Source organism: Gobius niger (genome assembly GCF_951799975.1).
Source record: "Gobius niger genome assembly, chromosome: 22".
Classification (NCBI taxonomy): Eukaryota; Metazoa; Chordata; class Actinopteri; order Gobiiformes; family Gobiidae; genus Gobius; species Gobius niger.
In genome coordinates, this window is record NC_136873.1 from 11,769,621 (window position 1) to 11,789,558 (window position 19,938).

The 19,938-nt window shown below is 41.0% G+C and overlaps 1 protein-coding gene across 1 annotated transcript in view; it reads left to right on the top strand.

Moving 5' to 3' along the window:
- Positions 1-19,364, top strand: part of atp2b3b (ATPase plasma membrane Ca2+ transporting 3b) — a gene marked incomplete at its 3' end in the record, with an annotated part of 99,735 nt that extends 80,371 nt beyond the window's left edge. Inside the window, 7 exon segments of the mRNA XM_079580777.1 lie at positions 348-454; positions 3,203-3,394; positions 9,431-9,644; positions 10,739-10,950; positions 12,647-12,754; positions 14,766-14,948; positions 19,032-19,364. Coding sequence (XP_079436903.1) covers positions 348-454; positions 3,203-3,394; positions 9,431-9,644; positions 10,739-10,950; positions 12,647-12,754; positions 14,766-14,948; positions 19,032-19,364 — 1,349 coding nt within the window.
- Positions 19,365-19,938: the final 574 nt, after the last annotated feature.

A 19,938-nucleotide genomic window follows, 5' to 3' on the forward strand; every position in this document is an offset into this window, starting at 1 on the left:
CTTTCAACAAAAATTCAACAAAAAATGTGACCAAAATAAAATTTAAAATTAAAAAACCTAAAAAAAAAGGTGACACAACACAGCAACAACGCGAGTAAAAGATCAGTTTTGTGGGTCTTTCAAATGAGGTGTTGCACAGGCCTATATAAGAGCCAAAGAGGACAGAATGCATTTGGTTCAGGCGGCTGGTAAGAGGTTAAAAGTACACTTCATGGTCACACGAGGTAGAGTTTTACGATCTGGGAAAAAGAAGACTGTTCCATTCGAGGCCTTCACGGACAGAGCATTTGTTTAAAGGCGATTCTTCTCACAATAAAAATGTTCCTTTTGTCGTCCTCGTCCCTCAGGCATCATCGACAGCACCGCGCTGGAGCAGAGGCAGGTGGTCGCGGTCACAGGAGACGGAACCAACGACGGACCAGCCCTGAAAAAGGCCGACGTGGGATTCGCCATGGTAACCTTCATATTTACTTACATTAAACTAAACTGAAGTAAAGTTTTGGAACATCTTGGGCACTGAGCGCACACACAAAGACCAGACATGTACGCATCAACTCGTCTAAGCTCAGGTAAGAACATATCTCAGTGTGGAAAAGCGGTGGCCTGTTCCTTTAACTCACAATCTTTCACCAGGAAACAAATCAATTGCCTTTGCCTCACATTAAGGTATTTTTCACAATGTTTAGGTCCAGGATTTGGGACATTATAACTTTAACCTCTTAACTCCCGCCTGAACCGAGAGGATCTTTTTCCTCACGTCGTCAGATTTTTTTTCCCATCATTTTTTGATGGGTATTCAACTCATTTTTGTCATTTTGTTGTCATTTTTTGTCACATTTTTGTCATTTTTTCAGTGTAGCACCTCATTTGAAAGCTAAGATCTACAAAACTCATCTAAATGGATCTTTTTCCTCACGTCATCAAATTTTTTACCATCTTTTTTTTTGGGGGGGGGGTTCAACTCATTTTGTAACTTTTTTGTAATTTTTAAATCTTTTTTTTGTCTTTTTTTGGTAATTTTTTTGTAATTTTTTGTCACATTTTTTGTCACATTTTTTGTCACATTTTTGTTATTTTTTTTGTCTTTTTTTTTTCATTTTTTAATCATTTTTCAATCATTTTTCAATCATTTTTTAATCGTTTTTGTAATCATTTTTTGTAATTTTTTGATCATTTTTTTGGTCATTTTTTTGGTCATTTTTTTGTCATTTTTTTGTCATTTTTTGTCATTTTTTGTCAATTTTTTGTCATTTTTTAATCATTTTTTAGCCATTTTTTAGCCATTTTTTGTCACATTTTTTGTCACATTTTTTGTCACATTTTTTGTCACATTTTTAAATAATTTTTTAATCATTTTTTTGTTGTTTTTTTGATTTTTTTTTTGTCTTTTTTTGTCATTTTTTGTCACATTTTTTAATCATTTTTTAATCATTTTTTAATCATTTTTTGTAATTTTTTTGTTATTTTTTGTCACATTTTTTAATCATTTTTTCGTCTTTTTTTGTAATTTTTTTCGTCAATTTTTGTCAATTTCTTGTGACATTTTTGTGACATTTTTGCCACTTTTTCATCAATGTTTTCTCACTTTTTTGTCACATTTCCATCATTGTTTTCGTCTCAGTTCTGTCGCTATTTTCACACCTTTTTTCCAGAAGCTTTTGGATTGGGGTAAAGCCAAACTGGAGAAAATGTGCTCGGTTCAGGTGGGAGTTAAGGGGTTATTGTCTCTAAAATAATGACTGTTGACGCCACATCCTCTGGTCACGTTTCCATGTCTCCAGTCGAGTCGCTTTTGGTAGAAACTAACAGTGCAAATCCCACACGACCCGATTACAGTGATTTCCTCCTGATCAAATATTTATGTTTCGCGCTGTTTCGTAGGAATGCTCTGAAACGCACTGACGAGGCCGGTTTGTTTCAAAAGCAAAAACAACCGAAGAAGCTGCTCAATTATTTACCTCGGCTGATTTAAACGGAGAAAACTTTTCTTTTTTTTCAACTACAGAAGAGCCTCGGTCCCTGGAGTTCACGCTTGATAATTCATGATATTAAAGGAGGCGTGTCAAGCAAAATATACGTTTTTTAGTTTCACTTTTAACCTGTTAACTCCCACCTGAACGGATCCCATTTTCTCCAGTTTGGCTTTAACCTAATCAAAAAGCTTCTTGGAAAAAAGCACCAAAACAGCCACAAAAAATGAGAAACTGATGTAAATGATGTAAACGCAGCAAAAATGTGACAAAAATGCAACAAAAATGTGACAAAAATTCAACAAAAATTCAACAAAAAAATGACAAAAATTCAACAAAAATGTGACAAAAATTCAACAAAAATGTGACAAAAATTCAACAAAAAAATGACAAAAATTCAACAAAAATGTGACAAAAATTCAACAAAAATGTGACAAAAATGTGACAAAAATTCAACAAAAATTCAACAAAAATGTGACAAAAATTCAACAAAAATGTGAAAAAATTCAACTAAAATGTGACAAAAATGTGACAAAAATTCAACAAAAATTTGACAATTTTTTTTTAAAAAATTGACAAAAATGCAACAAAAATTCAACAAAAAAATGACAAAAATTCTACAAAAATGTGACAAAAATTCAACAAAAATGTGACAAAAATTCAACTAAAAAATGACAAAAATTCAACAAAAATGTGACAAAAATTCAACAAAAAAATGACAAAAATTCAACAAAAATGTGACAAAAATGTGACAAAAATGTGACAAAAATGTGACAAAAATTCAACAAAAATTCAACAAAAATTCAACAAAAATTCAACAAAAAAATGACAAAAATTCAACAAAAATGTGACAATTTTTTTTTTTAAATGACAAAAATAAATAAAAATGTGACAAAAACTCAACAAAAAAAGTGACAACAATTTAAAAAAAAAGACAAAAATTCAACAAAAATATTTTATCGCTTTTTAATTGTGCTATTGTCTCTTTTCCGCTGCGTTTTTAGGGTTGGCTAACAGCAAACCCACATCTGTCATAAATGCATGCCTGTCTTTTATTCTATGTCTTGGGTGAAATGTTACGCTGTGTTGCTTTAACTATGAACTGAATGAAGAATTATATCATTTTATTTCATTGTTGTGGACATACAAACAAAAATCCACTTTCTTGAGGTTTAAACCACCTTTTAACGTTGTTCCTCTCTCTCCCTCTCTCCCCCCCCTCTCCCCCTCAGGGCATCGCGGGGACAGACGTGGCCAAAGAGGCGTCCGACATCATCCTGACGGACGACAACTTCTCGAGCATCGTCAAAGCCGTGATGTGGGGCAGGAACGTCTACGACAGCATCTCCAAGTTCCTGCAGTTCCAGCTCACGGTGAACGTGGTGGCGGTGATCGTGGCGTTCACCGGGGCGTGCATCACTCAGGTCAGACATCACGGGGCTAACCCTAACCCTAACCCTAACCCTAACCCTCAACTGCTTTCTTCATCCATAAAATACCTTACCATAGCCCTAACCTTAAGGACAGTGGAGTTTACGAGCTAAAGCTAACCTTACCTTAGCCCTAAACTTAAGGATAGTGGAGTTTACGAGCTAAAGCTAACCTTACCTTAGCCCTAAACTTAAGGATAGTGGAGTTTACGAGCTAAAGCTAACCTTACCTTAGCCCTAAACTTAAGGATAGTGGAGTTTACCAACTAAAGCTAACCTTACCTTAGCCCTAAACTTAAGGATAGTGGAGTTTACGAGCTAAAGCTAACCTTACCTTAGCCCTAAACTTAAGGATAGTGGAGTTTACGAACTAAAGCTAACTTTACCTTAGCCCTAACCTTAAGGATAGTGGAGTTTACGAGCTAAAGCTAACCTTACCTTAGCCCTAGCCTTAAGGATAGTGGAGTTTACGAGCTAAAGCTAACCTTACCTTAGCCGTAAAATTAAGGATAGTGGAGTTAACGAACTAAAGCTAACCTTACCTTAGCCCTAAACTTAAGGATAGTGGAGTTTACGAACTAAAGCTAACCTTACCTTAGCCCTAGCCTTAAGGATAGTGGAGTTTACGAGCTAAAACTAACCTTACCTTAGCCCTAAACTTAAGGATAGTGGAGTTTACGAACTAAAGCTAACCTTACCTTAGCCCTAACCTTAAGGATAGTGGAGTTTACGAACTAAAGCTAACCTTACCTTAGCCCTAAACTTGAGGATAGTGGAGTTTACGAGCTAAAGCTAACTTTACCTTAGCCCTAACCTTAAGGATAGTGGAGTTTACGAACTAAAGCTAACCTTACCTTAGCCCTAACCTTAAGGATAGTGGAGTTTACGAACTAAAGCTAACCTTACCTTAGCCCTAACCTTAAGGATAGTGGAGTTTACAAACTAAAGCTAACCTTACCTTAGCCCTAACCTTAAGGATAGTGGAGTTTACCAACTAAAGCTAACCTTACCTTAGCCCTAACCTTAAGGATAGTGGAGTTTATGAGCTAAAGCTAACCTTACATTAGCCCTAAACTTAAGGATAGTGGAGTTTACGAGCTAAAGCTAACCTTACCTTAGCCCTAACCTTAAGGATAGTGGAGTTTACGAGCTAAAGCTAACCTTACCTTAGCCCTAACCTTAAGGATAGTGGAGTTTACGAGCTAAAGCTAACCTTACCTTAGCCCTAAACTTAAGGATAGTGGAGTTTACGAGCTAAAGCTAACTTTACCTTAGCCCTAACCTTAAGGATAGTGGAGTTTACGAACTAAAGCTAACCTTACCTTAGCTCTAACCTTAAGGATAGTGGAGTTTACGAGCTAAAGCTAACCTTACCTTAGCCCTAACCTTAAGGATAGTGGAGTTTACGAGCTAAAGCTAACCTTACCTTAGCCCTAACCTTAAGGATAGTGGAGTTTACGAACAAAAGCTAACCTTACCTTAGCCCTAACCTTAAGGATAGTGGAGTTTACGAGCTAAAGCTAACTTTACCTTAGCCCTAAACTTAAGGATAGTGGAGTTTACAAACTAAAGCTAACCTTACCAGGTCACACATCACGGGGCGAACATGGCGGTCGTGGTCGTGGCGTTCGCCGCGGCGTGCGTCACTCAGGTCAGACATCACGGGGCGAACGCGGTGGTCGTGGTCGTGGCGTTCACCGGGGCGTGCGTCACTCAGGTCAGACATCACGGGGCGAACATGGCGGCGGGGGTCGTGGTCGTGATCGTGGTCGTGGCGTTCGCCGCGGCGTGCGTCACACAGGTCAGACATCACGGGGCTGACGCGCCGCGACACAACTGCAACTCTGGGCAAACCTCAAACGCCCGTGCGGGATCCGGGCCGGCACAGAGGGCAGACAAGGTGGTGTTTACACGGGGCCATGATGGGACTGCCCAAGGACCGAGGCACGGGGGGGGGGGAGGTCTGAGGAGTCAGGGACTAAACCAGGACTACGCAGGGGCAGGGTCTGCAGCGAGGAGTCAGGGACTAAACCAGGACTACACAGGGGCAGGGTCTGCAGCGAGGACTCAGGGACTAAACCAGGACTACACAGGGGCAGGGTCTGAGGACTGAGGGACTAAACCAGGACTACACAGGGGCAGGGTCTGAGGACTCAGGGACTAAACCAGGGCTACGCAGGGGCAGGGTCTGCAGCGAGGAGTCAGGGACTAAACCAGGACTACACAGGGGCAGGGTCTGAGGACTCAGGGACTAAACCAGGACTACGCAGGGGCAGGGTCTGCAGCGAGGACTCAGGGACTAAACCAGGACTACGCAGGGTCAGGTCTGCAGCGAGGACTCAGGGACTAAACCAGGACTACGCAGGGGCAGGGTCTGAGGACTCAGGGACTAAACCAGGACTACGCAGGGGCAGGGTCTGCAGCGAGGAGTCAGGGACTAAACCAGGACTACGCAGGGGCAGGGTCTGAGGACTGAGGGACTAAACCAGGACTACGCAGGGGGGAGGTCTGAGGAGTCAGGGACTAAACCAGGACTACGCAGGGGCAGGGTCTGCAGCGAGGAGTCAGGGACTAAACCAGGACTAGACCAGGACTAGATCGTTACTAAAAAACAAGGGGGAAATAGAGTTGAATCTAGAACTAAACTAAGAACTAAACCAGGACTAGAGCGTTACTAAAACAAGGTCTGCAGCGAGGACTCAGGGACAAGACCAGGACTAGACCAGGACTAGACCAGGACTAGACAAGGACTAGACCGTTACTAAAACAAGGGGGAAAAAGAGTGAATCTAGAACTAAAACAAGAACTAAACCAGGACTACGCACGGGCAAGGTCTGCAGCGAGGATTCAGGGACTAAACTAGGACTAGACCAGGACTAGAGCGTTACTTAAACAAGGGGGAAAAAAGAGTGAATCTAGAACTAAACCAAGAACTAAACCAAGAACTAAACCAAGAACTAAACCAGGACTAGACCAGGACTAGACCAGGACTAGACCAAGAACTAAACCAGGACTAGAGCGTTACTAAAACAAGGTCTGCAGCGAGGACTCAGGGACTAAACCAGGACTAGACCAGGACTAAAACAAGGGGGAAAAAGAGATTAATCTAGAACTAAACTAAGAACTAAACCAGGACTAGAGCAGGACTAGACCGTTACTAAAACAAGGGGGGAAAAGAGATTAATCTAGAACTAAACCAAGAACTAAACCAAGAACTAAACCAAGAACTAAACCAGGACTAGACGGTTACTAAAACAAGGGGGAAAAAGAGCGAATCTAGAACTAAACTAAGAACTAAACCAGGACTAGATCGTTACTAAAAAACAAGGGGGAAAAAGAGATTAATCTTGAACTAAACCAAGAACTAAACCAAGAACTAAACCACTAAACCAGGACTAGACCAGGACTAGACCAGGACTAGATCGTTACTAAAACAAGGGGAAAAAAGAGTGAATCTAGAACTAAACCAAGAACTAAAACAAAATGAAAGACTAAATCATGTTTGCACTGCAGTACATAAAAGTAGCTCAGGTAGGTACATGTTTGTTAAAGTATTTCTGAAACCCCGCCCCCCGTCCCGGCTCCAGGAGTCGTCACCTTTTTCACGTATGTGATTAAATCATTGCTGAGAACCTCGGGGTCTCAGGGGTGCTCTGAGTGGGAGGGACGACTGGTCCACAGAGTGAGACGGGGACAAAGGGACAAAAAGACATCACATTAAAAGGGCACAGCTGCTTTTTGTCGTGTTGAAAAGTCAAAGATTATCTCAAACATTTTGTGTCCTTCTCCGTCAAAATGAGAAATGCATCTCCAGCTGAAACCCTGCTCTCAGTCGTCCTTGTTTTCCCGGTGTGGAGTCGGCGAGTTAGCAGAGGCTGAAGTCTGTTCCTCTGATGTCAGACAGTCCTGCGTGGACGGGTTCTGTCCCGTCACAGCTAACACTCGCTGACAGGAGGGAAGTCTCTGCACTTTTGTCCCTGACAGTGTTTGTTGTGACATGTCGGCAGTAATGACAATACAGACGCTTTCCACAGAGACAGCAGAAATCTGAGAGAGAGAACGCTGTCGTCTACAGGCTGCCTACCTTTAATATAATTATAGCCCCAGTATCTTACATGTTAGCGGTGACAGGAAGTAGTTTACTATAGAAATGAAAAGGAGGAGCGGCGTTCAGTGCTAACATGTTGTGGAGAAGTGTCACAATAATAACATTTCAAGCTCGATTTCGATGCTACAAAGAAAACTCGATTCTCGATACCGATTTCGATTCCATGGCTTAACCCCTTAACTCCCACCTGAGCCGAGCACATTTTCTCCAGTTTGGCTTCACCCCAGTCCAAAAGCTTCTGGGAAAAAGGTGAGAAAATAGCGACAGAACTGAGATGAAAACAATGATGGAAATTTGACAAAAAAGTGACGAAACATTTATGAAAAAGTGGCAAAAATGTCACAAGAAATTGACGAAAAATTGACCAAAAAAATGACAAAAATGTGACAAAAATCTGACAAAAATCTGACAAAAAAATGACTAAAAATGACAAAAAATGACAAAAATGTGATAAAAATATGACCAAAAAATGACAAAAAATGACAAAAATGTGATAAAAATATGACAAAAATATGACAAAAAAATGACAAAAAATGACAAAAATTTGATTGAAAAAATTACAAAAATAGGACAAAAAATTACAAAAAATTGACAAAAAATTGACAAAAAAATGACAAAAAATTGATTTAAAAATGACACAAAATGACTAAAAAATGACAAAAAAAATGACCAAGAGACAGCAGAAATCTGAGAGAGAAAACGCTGTCGTCTACAGGCTAGCATTAGCTCAAAACAACGTGGAAAGAAAGAGAAGATCCATGTCATACACAATTATAATCATTTAAAGGGATATTTCGGGATTTTCATCACTCTGGATAACTAGGAAATGAGGCCCAAAGTCAAAAATCCTGAAATATCCCTTTAATATACTTATAGCCCCAGTATCTTACATGTTAGCGGTGACAGGAAGTAGTTTACTATAGAAATAAAAAGGAGGAGCGGCGTTCAGTGCTAACATGTTGTGGAGAAGTGTCACGATAATAACATTTCAAACTCGATTTCGATGCTAAAAAGGAAACTCGATGCTCGATACCGATTTCGATTCCATGGCTTAACCCCTTAACTCCCACCTGAACCGAGCACATTTTCTCCAGTTTGGCTTTACCCCAATCCAAAAGCTTCTGGGAAAAAGGTGAGAAAGTAGCGACAAAACTGAGACGAAAACAATGATGGAAATTTGACAAAAAAGTGAGAAAACATTGACAAAAATGTGACCAAAAAATGACAATAATTTGATTTAAAAAATGAGGAAAAAAGGACAAAAATACGACAAAAATGTGATAAAAAAAATGACAAAAATGTGATAAAAAATTGACGAAAAAAAGACAAAAATGTGACAAAAATGACAAAAATTTGATTAAAAAAATTAGGAAAAAATGACAAAAATGTGACAAAAATGTGATAAAAAAATGACAAAAATGTGACAAAAAAGTGAGAAAACATTGACAAAAATGTGACAAAAAAATGACAAAAATGTGATAAAAATTGATGAAAAAAAGACAAAAATGTGACAAAAAATGACAAAAATTTGATTAAAAAAATGACGAACAAATGACGAAAAAAATTTCAAAAAATATGACAAAAAAGTCACAAAAATGAGTTGAATACCCAACAAAAAAATGATGGAAAAACAAAACCTGCTGACGTGAGGAAAAAGCTCCTCTGGGTTCAGGTGGGAGTTCAGAGATTAACATCATACTGTAGTATTGTGCCTGGCTTCCCTCTTCATCTGTGTGACCTCACCTCCGCCCCTCCCTGTGTGACCTCACCTCCGCCTCTCCCTGTGTGACCTCACCTCCGCCCCTCCCTGTGTGACCTCACCTCCGCCCCTCCCTGTGTGACCTCACCTCCGCCCCTCCCTGTGTGACCTCACCTCCGCCCCTCCCTGTGTGACCTCACCTCCGCCCCTCTCTCCGCCGCAGGACTCGCCGCTGAAGGCCGTGCAGATGCTGTGGGTGAACCTCATCATGGACACGTTCGCGTCCCTGGCCCTGGCGACCGAGCCGCCCACGGAGGCGCTGTTGCTACGGAAACCGTACGGCCGCAACAACCCGCTCATCTCCCTCACCATGATGAAGAACATCCTGGGACACGGAGTGTACCAGCTCGTCATCATCTTCACCCTGCTCTTCATCGGTCAGAGCGACACTGCACCGTCACAACGCTCGCTCGGTTTAGTCATGTGACCCCAGTTACCGCGGAAACATGACCGAACAAACAGAGTAGAGAGAAGGGGATCTTTTAGAAGCAACATTTGTATAATCCAGATCAAAAGGCCTCATTTTGAGGTAGAGATGTCGTCCCCATGACTGTAATCCACAAGATCAACACTTGATTCCAGGCACATATTTGTATCAAGTCTTCACACTTTAATTTGAAATACCACAGGGATTCCATTTATTTTATTTTCAAATAGACCAAAGTAATAACTGCTTACACTTTTTTTGTACTTTACAAGCCTTTCTCAAAGTTCAGTGTGGTCGTTCATTCACTCCACACTCTTGCCCTCTGCTGGACACGTGCGGAAAATGTTTTTATTCATTTAAGTCGCCCCCTAGTGGCTGGAATGAATATACTGGTTATTTAGTTAACCTCTTTACTCCCGCCTGAACCGAGAGGATCTTTTTCCTCACGTCATCAGATTTTTTTTTTCCATCATTTTTTTGTTGGGTTTTCAACTCATTTTTGTCACATTTTTGTCATTTTTTTGTAAATTTGTTATCATATTTTTGTCATTTTTTTTGTTCATTTTTTATTGCATTTTTGTCATTTTTTCGTCATTTTTTTAATCAAATTTTTCTCATTTTTTGTCACATTTTTGTCATTTTTTTGTCACATTTTTGTCATTTTTTTAAATCATTTTTGTCACATTTTTGTCACATTTTTGTCATTTTTTTAAATCATTTTTGGTCATAGTTTTGTCATTTTTTCGTCAATTTTCTTGTCATTTTTTGTCACATTTTTGTCATTTTTTTGTCCATTTCTTGTCACTTTTTTGTCACTTTTTTTGTCACATTTCCATATTTTTTTTCATCTCAGTTTTGGTCTTTCTAGTCCAGGGCTGTAATCCGGTGTGTTCATTGACATGCACTGTCCCGACCAAAAAAAGACAAAAAACGAGAAAGAATTGTGCTAAAAAAATACGTAGAAAAACTGAGAATAATAGTTAGAGGAAAAAAATAAGGAAAAGAATTAGAAGAGAATGTCTGAACGTCTTCTTGTTGTTTCAGGAGAGCGCATCTTCAACATCGACAGCGGCAGGAACGCGCCGCTGCACTCGCCGCCGTCCGAGCACTACACCATCATCTTCAACACGTTCGTCCTGATGCAGCTCTTCAACGAGATCAACGCCAGGAAGATCCACGGGGAGAGGAACGTGTTCGACGGCATCTTCGGGAACCCCATCTTCTGCTCCATCGTGCTCGGGACCTTCGCCGTGCAGGTAAAGAGGCGAGCGGCGAGTGGCGAGGAGGAGGAGGCGTTTCCCGAGGTCTGTGGGCCACGGAGCTTCAGCATTTTCCTCAAACCTTTGGACCGGAGTCACCAATACACACTAATAGAATCACGAAGAAGAAGCTAACAGGCCAACGGGCAAAGCTAACTGCGGGCTAACGTCACTTTAAACAGTATTTACAGCCAAGTTTGAGTGAAAACAATTATTTCCGTTGTATAATTGGATGAACAATATCCCTCTGTCCCTTTGTCTTTCCTGTCAGCGTAGTATTTACTCTCAAGACAATTAATAAGTTAAGAAATCGCAACTTGCTACGACACCTGCAGTGGCGCTTATGGCCTCTAGGGGGAAGAGTTACTTAGTACTGCTTAAACCCCTTAACTCCCGCCTGAACAGAGCACATTTTCTCCAGTTTGGCTTTACCCCAGTCCAAAAGCTTCTGGAAAAAAGCAACAAAACTGAGACGAAAACAATGATGGAAATGTGAGAAAAAAGTGAGAAAACATTGACCAAAAAAAGACGAAAAATTGATGAAAAATTACAAAATATTGATTTAAAAAATTGACGAAAAAACAAAAAAAGTGACAAAAAAGGACAAAAAAATTACAAAAAAATGTACAAAAAATATGATAAAAATTGATGAATAAGTGGCAAAAATGTCACAAAAATGTCACAAAAAATGACAAAAATTTGATAAAAAATGACAAAAAATTGATTTAAAAATTTGACGAAAAAATGAAAAAAGTGACAAAAAAGGACAAAAAAATTACAAAAAATATGATAAAAATTGATGAAAAAGTGGCAAAAATGTCACAAAAATGTCACAAAAAAATGACAGAAATTTGATAAAAAATGACATAAAATTGATTTTAAAAAATTGACGAAAAAATGAAAAAAGTGACAAAAAAGGACAAAAAAATTACAAAAAAAATTACAAAAAATATGATAAAAATTGACGGAAAAATGACAAAAATGTGACAAAAAAGTGAGAAAACATTGACAAAAAAATGACGAAAAATTGATGAAAAATGACAAAAAATTGATTCAAAAAATTGATTTAAAAAAGTGACGAAAAAATGAAAAAAGTGACAAAAAAGGACAAAAAAATGTACAAAAAATATGATAAAAATTGATGAAAAAGTGGCAAAAATGTCACAAAAATGTCACAAAAAAATGACAGAAATTTGATAAAAAATGACAAAAAATGTACAAAAAAATGACAAAAATGTGACAAAAAAATGAAAAAAAAGTTACAAAAATGAGTTGAACGCCCAACAAAAAAATGCTGGAAAAAAAAAAATCTGATGACGTGAGGAAAAAAGATCCTCTCGGTTCGGGCGGGAGTTAAGAGGTTTAAGTTTGTTCTTCTGAGGAAAATCACAGGAACTGAGATGCTAGTAAGCTAGAAGCGAGGGGTCCGACCCCCCCCCCTCGATTGACCCATCGGACCCCTTACTTTTCTAAAGCTGCATGTTGCGTGTTCATCAAGCTCCACATATACACATACACAATAGAGAAAGGCAAAGACTAAATGAGTAAATGTAGCCAGGGCATCCGGAGCTTTCAGCCACAGAGGAATCCGCTTCATGTTTTCGGTTTTCTGGTTAGATAAAGTTATATAGACGGGTGTTTCGCAGAGAGATTGATGTGTTCAGACCGACCCGTGTGTCTCGTGTGTTTGCAGATCGTGATCGTGCAGTTCGGGGGGAAGCCGTTCAGCTGCGCCCCCCTGAACATGGAGCAGTGGCTGTGGTGTCTGTTTGTGGGAGTGGGAGAGCTGCTGTGGGGACAGGTGAGGACCGGAGACACGCCCACATGGACACGCCCACATGGACACAGAGACACAGAGACACAGAGACACACCCACAGAGACACGCCCACAGAGATACGCCCACAGAGATACGGAAGCATAGAGACACGCCCACAGAGACACGCAAGCATAGAGACACGCCCACAGAGACACGCAAGCATAGAGACACGCCCACAGAGACACGGAAGCATAGAGACACGCCCACAGAGATAAGGAAGCATAGAGACACGCCCACAGAGACACGGAAGCATAGAGACACGCCCACAGAGACATGGAAGCATAGAGACACGCCCACAGAGACACGGAAGCATAGAGACACGCCCACAGAGACATGGAAGCATAGAGACACTCCCACAGAGACACGCCCACAGAGACACGCCCACAGAGATACGCCCACAGAGACACGCCCACAGAGATAAGGAAGCATAGAGACACGCCCACAGAGACATGGAAGCATAGAGACACTCCCACAGAGACACGCCCACAGAGACACGCCCACAGAGATAAGGAAGCATAGAGACACGCCCACAGAGACACGGAAGCATAGAGACACGCCCACAGAGACATGGAAGCATAGAGACACTCCCACAGAGACACTCCCACAGAGACACGCCCACAGAGACACGCCCACAGAGATACGCCCACAGAGACACGCCCACAGAGATAAGGAAGCATAGAGACACGCCCACAGAGATACGCCCACAGAGATACGCCCACAGAGATAAGGAAGCATAGAGACACGCCCACAGAGACATGGAAGCATAGAGACACTCCCACAGAGACACGCCCACAGAGACACGCCCACAGAGACACGCCCACAGAGATACGCCCACAGAGACACGCCCACAGAGATAAGGAAGCATAGAGACACGCCCACAGAGACATGGAAGCATAGAGACACTCCCACAGAGACACTCCCACAGAGACACGCCCACAGAGATACGCCCACAGAGACACGCCCACAGAGATACGCCCACAGAGACACGCCCACAGAGATAAGGAAGCATAGAGACACGCCCACAGAGACATGGAAGCATAGAGACACTCCCACAGAGACACGCCCACAGAGACACGCCCACAGAGACATGGAAGCATAGAGACACTCCCACAGAGACACTCCCACAGAGACACGCCCACAGAGACACGCCCACAGAGATACGCCCACAGAGATAAGGAAGCATAGAGACACGCCCACAGAGATAAGGAAGCATAGAGACACGCCCACAGAGATACGGAAGCACAGAGACACGCCCACAGAGACACGCAAGCATAGAGACACGCCCACAGAGACACGTAAGCATAGAGACACGCCCACACAGACACAAGGACACGCCCACACAGACACAAGGACACACCCACACAGACACACCCACACAGACACAAGGACACACCCACACCCACACAGACACACCCACACAGACACAGGGACACGCCCACACAGACACAAGGACAAACCCACACAGACACAAGGACACGCCCACAGGGACACAAGGACACGCCCACACAGACACAGGGAAACGCCCACACAGACACAGAGACACGCCCACACAGACACAGAGACACACCCACACAGACACAAGGACACGCCCACACAGACACAGGGACACGCCCACACAGACACAGGGAAACGCCCACACAGACACAGGGAAACGCCCACACAGACACAGAGACACACCCACACAGACACAAGGACACGCCCACACAGACACAGGGACACGCCCACACAGACAGTCGGACACACCTACACCGAAACGCCACTGTGATCATGTTTTCCTTGCATTATTTGACAATCTAACAGTGAACACGCCTCTCCCTCATTCAGCAGCTCATATTTAAGTCGTGTCGTTAATGCTCCTGCACAAATAGACAAGTAGGACCTAAGACTAATGTAAAAAGTACTTCCACCTGTGACAAGTATTACCATCACAAAACCATCTCACCTGGAGTCATTGAGTCTCAGTCGCCGCTGATCTGATGGACCCGTCTGCCGCAGGTGATCGCCACGGTGCCCACGGAGCGGCTGCCCTGTCTGAAGGAGGCGGGGCTGGGGCTGGAGCCCGGCGAGGAGGAGGGGGAGGAGATGGCGGAGGACGAAGAGGAGATCGACTGTGCGGAGAGAGAGCTGCGGCGGGGCCAGATCCTGTGGTTCAGAGGGCTCAACCGCATCCAGACACAGGTAACGTGGAGAGGCGCGAGCGCGGCGAGGACACGCCCGGGCCGGTCAGGAGCTCAGCAGCAAATCAAACAGGCAGAAGGAGAGAGGGGGGGGCAGTGACGTGCGGCCGGGGGGGGCAGGGGGGGCTCGTCAGGTGTCAGAACGGGGATTACCAATGATTTTAGCTCAGTTTTGTGGGAAATATTAGATTATCACCGTGTTTTCTCCAATAGGCTGAGTCCACATCCTCAATTTTATATCATAGGCGAATAACTCTACTGTGGAGACTCTGGACCAATCCACACAGTCACAAAGTCCAGCGTCTTCTCCTCCAGGACGAACGAACTGAGGTCACATGACTGTCTCACCATGTGACCTTTGTTCACATGACTGCACTGCAAAAAGTATTTAACTAGATCAGTATAAACATCTCAATTTGAGCATAATAATCAAAATTTTAGTTGTTTTGACTAGTTAAGAAGTTGTTGGGCATTTGTCCCAGATTATTTCACTTGTTCTGAGATGTTTCTGACTCGTTTCGATACATTTCGTCCTTATTTCAGGTCATTTTCTTTGCCAATGGGGAAAGAAAATTGGTCTTATCTCATTGGTGATTTTACTTTGTTATTTCAAGCGAGATTTACCCTAGAACTGGTCTGAAATGTCCTCAAACAAGCAAAGGAAACTCGGTCCGATCAGGAAAAGTGTCTAAATGAGTGAAAACCGCTCAAAACAAGAAACATTTCCTCAATTCAAGTCATTTAAGCCAATGCTTGATATTCACTTTTTGCAGTGTGCATGAACTTTTGGATTCGATCAAGCTTTAGCCAAGTCTCTACACAACAACAATGGTTTAGCAACGTATCACATCTGATCCCCACAGTGACACAGGACAGTCAGTCCCACACTGGGCCGTGAGAGATAATATCCATCTCTTAAAGTTTTAAATGACATAATTACACCAAATTGCAACATTGACACAGCATCTTTCAGTCAACAGGAGACTTTTATATTCCATTATCTGTAAGTAAATCCTGATTGCTAATTATTTGTTAGCATTTGAGGCAAAATATTGTGCCTCAACTATAGATACAGACGGCATCGCGTCATAGAAGTGGGCGTGGCTCTTTTTAGCCATTTTCTGGAGGAATATGAACTTATTTATCACATGAATAAAATCAAGTGTAAATCGGATCCATGTGGATGTTTATTCACTGCAGATTGTTCAGTAGAAGTGAAAAAACGGCAGTTGTAGCTAGTGCTAGCTGGCGTTAGCATTAGCGCGGTGCTAACATGTAGCATCGTGAACCACTTTGCTCTTCCCCATGTCTTAGTTGAAAAAGTATATTCATAAATCAGCGTTTGTTTAAGTAGTTTTTGAATAATCCAAATTGTTTTCCCCCTTAACTGTTTTCAAACATGACCATATATGTGCAAAAAATCTAAATTTTCTCTAATTATTCAAAAACTACAGTAACAAACGCTGATATAGTTTCTACTAAATAATGATACAAAGACATGGGGAGGAGCAAAGTGGTTCAACAGCCCATAAATACATGAATAACAGAGAATGCTAACATGATGCTACATGTTGGACATTATATTTGCCATTATATTTACCTGAACTTTTAATTGTCATATTTATTGCTCTGTTTTATTGCCTTGATGTTTGGTGCAGCCCTGTGAGGCGACTTCTGTTGTGATATTGGGCTATACAAAACCATTAAACATGTTAGCATCGGGCTAATGCAAGCGGTTAGCTAGCGCTAGCTACAACTGCCGTTTTTTCGCTTCTACTGAACAATCTGCAGTGAGAAAATATCCATATGGACCCGATTTACACTTGACTTTATTTGTATGTGATAAATAAGTTCCATCAGAAAATGGCTAAAAAGAGTGAAAAATTGAGTTTCTCTAAAGATTCTATTTTCCCCCTTGGCGAGGCCACGCCCCTTCTACGACGAGATGCCGTCTGTATCTATTAGCACGATGCTAACATGTAGCATCACGGTGAACCACTTTGCTCTTCCCCATGTCTTTGTATCTTTATTTAGTTGAAAAAGTATATTCATAATTCAGCGTTTGTTGAAGTAGTTTTTGAATAATTAAAATTGTTTTCCCCCTTAACTGTTTTCAAACATGACCATATATGGGCGATTCCAGAGACGCCGTCTGTATCTATGCAGTTTTCAGTTAAGAAGAATATTAAATAATATACTTGAAATATTTTTTTTCATTTCACGCTTTAGGAACCAATGCTCGTTTCTTTCTGGAATCTGGCCAGTGTTTGTTCTTTTTTTTTAAACTTTTTTCACATATAAATACACAATCCTTTGAGCTGATATTTGGTTGAAATTTGAAGCCTGTTTCCACCAGAGAGAGAAAAGTTCTTCAGACTTTTTCCTCGGAGCCTCCAGTGCCGTGAACCTCGCCGCACGTCACTGTACAGGAAGCCGCTGATAGATATTGTAAGACGTATTTATTATATTATTATGTGTATTATAATCCTTTTTTGGGCGGTGTTTCCCAGCCTGTCTTTTCCTTTGGGGTTTTGTCCTGACATGAGAGCTCTTTAAATACAAAAATACATCTCTCAAATGAAGCTCCTTTGGTTCAAAAGGAGAAGAAAGCTATTGTTTTTCTCCACAATGTGCTGCTCTGGTTGGGAAACACTGTCACAAAGATATAAAGGAGTCGCCTTATTATTTAGTGCTTTGTAACAAAATGACGTTTCTTGTTTTTCTGCTGTTTTTTTTTTCTCTTTTTGTGCCAAATAACAAACTCTCTTTCTCCTCAGAGCAGCCACTCTCTTAAAGCATGTTAATGTAAACTCTAGCCTTAACGGTGGTATGTATCCAAATGTGTCGCTTTAACCCCGGCTCAGTTCACTGGGGGAGGCCGAGCGCTCGACACAAACACACACAAACACAGACACGTCCTGCTCAGTCGCTTTGGTGCTTTTACCATGTTATAATGTTGTCCCGCCTGAACCAACATTTTCTCCAGTCTGGCTTCACCCAAATCTGAAAGTTTCTTGGAAATAAGCGCCAAAATGGAAATGAGAACGAGATGTAAACGGACAAAAAAGTTGCAAAAACGCGATAGGGCACTTACAAGAAAGTGGCAAAAACTGGTAAAAAAAAAGCAGAAAATTGTCAATAAAACAGAAAAAATGGTTAAAAAAGCAGAAAAAACGAGTCAAAAAAGCAGAAAAAAATGGTTAAAAAAGCAGAAAAAAATGTCAAAAAAAGTAGAAAAAAATGTTTTTAAAAAAAGCTGAAAAAATGGTTAAAAAAGCAGAAAAAAATGTCAAAAAGTAGAAAAAAATGGTAAAAAAAAAAAAGGCAGAAAAAATGGTTAAAAAAGCAGAAAAAACTATTCAAAAAAGCAACTAAAACCCAACAAAAAGCTGGAAAAATGCAACAAAAATGTGACATAAATAGAGCAAAGAAAGTGTCACTGTGCGACAAAAATGTGACGAAAATTTGATAAAAAATTGACGATAAAATGACAAAAATGTGACAAAAATGTGACAAAAAATGACAAAAATGTGACAAAAAATTGACGATAAAATGACAAAAATGTGACAAAAAATGACCAAAACAATGACAAAAATGTGACAAAAAATGACTAAAATGTGATAAAAATTAGACAAAAAAATGACAAAAATGTGACAAAAATTTGATTAAAAAAGGCTATAAAATGACAAAAAAATGACAAAAAATGTGACAAAAATGTGATAAAAATTAGAAAAAAAAAATGACAAAAATTTGACGAATAAATGACAAAAAAAAACACCCAACAAAAAAATGATGGAAAAAAAATCTGGTGACGTGAGGAAAAAGATCCTCTCGGTTCAGGCTGGAGTTAAGAGGTTAATTATTTGAATCAGGAACAGTATTTAGAAGAATATTTAAAGCAGTTTTGGAGACGGAGCTTTTTAGTCTTTTAACTTCAGATACAAGTTTAATACAACATTATAACATGATGAAAAGCTCAAAGACGAACACACAACACACGAGCCCCGTGATGAGCCCGAGCTAACTCTGCTGCCGACACAGAGGCTCCCTGACTGAGTGCTGCTGTTCTGTGTGTGTCCTGCAGATGGAGGTAGTGAGCACGTTCAAACGCAGCGGTTCGTTTCAGGGCGCGGTGAGGAGGCGCTCGTCCGTGCTCAGTCAGCTCCACGACGTAAACACTCTCTCTACCCCCTCTCACGTCTCTCTGTCCACCGCTACAGCCAACCCCGGCACCGCGCAGAGCGGGAGTGAGTCTGCAGCATGCACCAGCACCATGGCAACAGCACACGCCAAGCACACGCCACACCACAACAAGCACACGCAACGACACACGAGAACAACTGCAGCTGCGCAGAGCGGGAGTGAGTCTGCAGCATGCACCAGCACCATGGCAACAGCACACGCCAAGCACACGTGACACCACACAGCGAGAACACGCAAGAACACACGCCAACAAAAAACTGAGACGAAAACAATGATGGAAATGTGACAAAAAAGTGAGAAAACTTTGATAAAAAAGTGACAAAAAATTGATGAAAAAGTGGCAAAAATGTGACAAAAATTACCAAAAAAAATGCAAAAATGTGACAAAAAAATGACCAAAATTTGATAAAAAATGTACGAAAAAATAAAAAAAATGTGACAAAAAATATGACAAAAATGTGATAAAAATTCAACAAAAAAATTACAAAAATTAGACAAAAAAATTGCAAAAATGTGACGAAAAAAGGAAAAAAATGTGACGAAAAATGACAACAAGCACACGCAACAACACACGACAACAAAAAACTGAGACGAAAACAATGATGGAAATGTGACAAAAAACTGAGAAAAGATTGATAAAAAAGTGATGAAAAATTGGTGAAAAAATGGCAAAAATATCAGAAAAATGTCACAAGAAATTGAGAAAAAATTGACGACAAAAAATACAAAAATGTGACAAAAAAATGACAACAAGCACACGACAACAAGCACACGACAACAACACATGA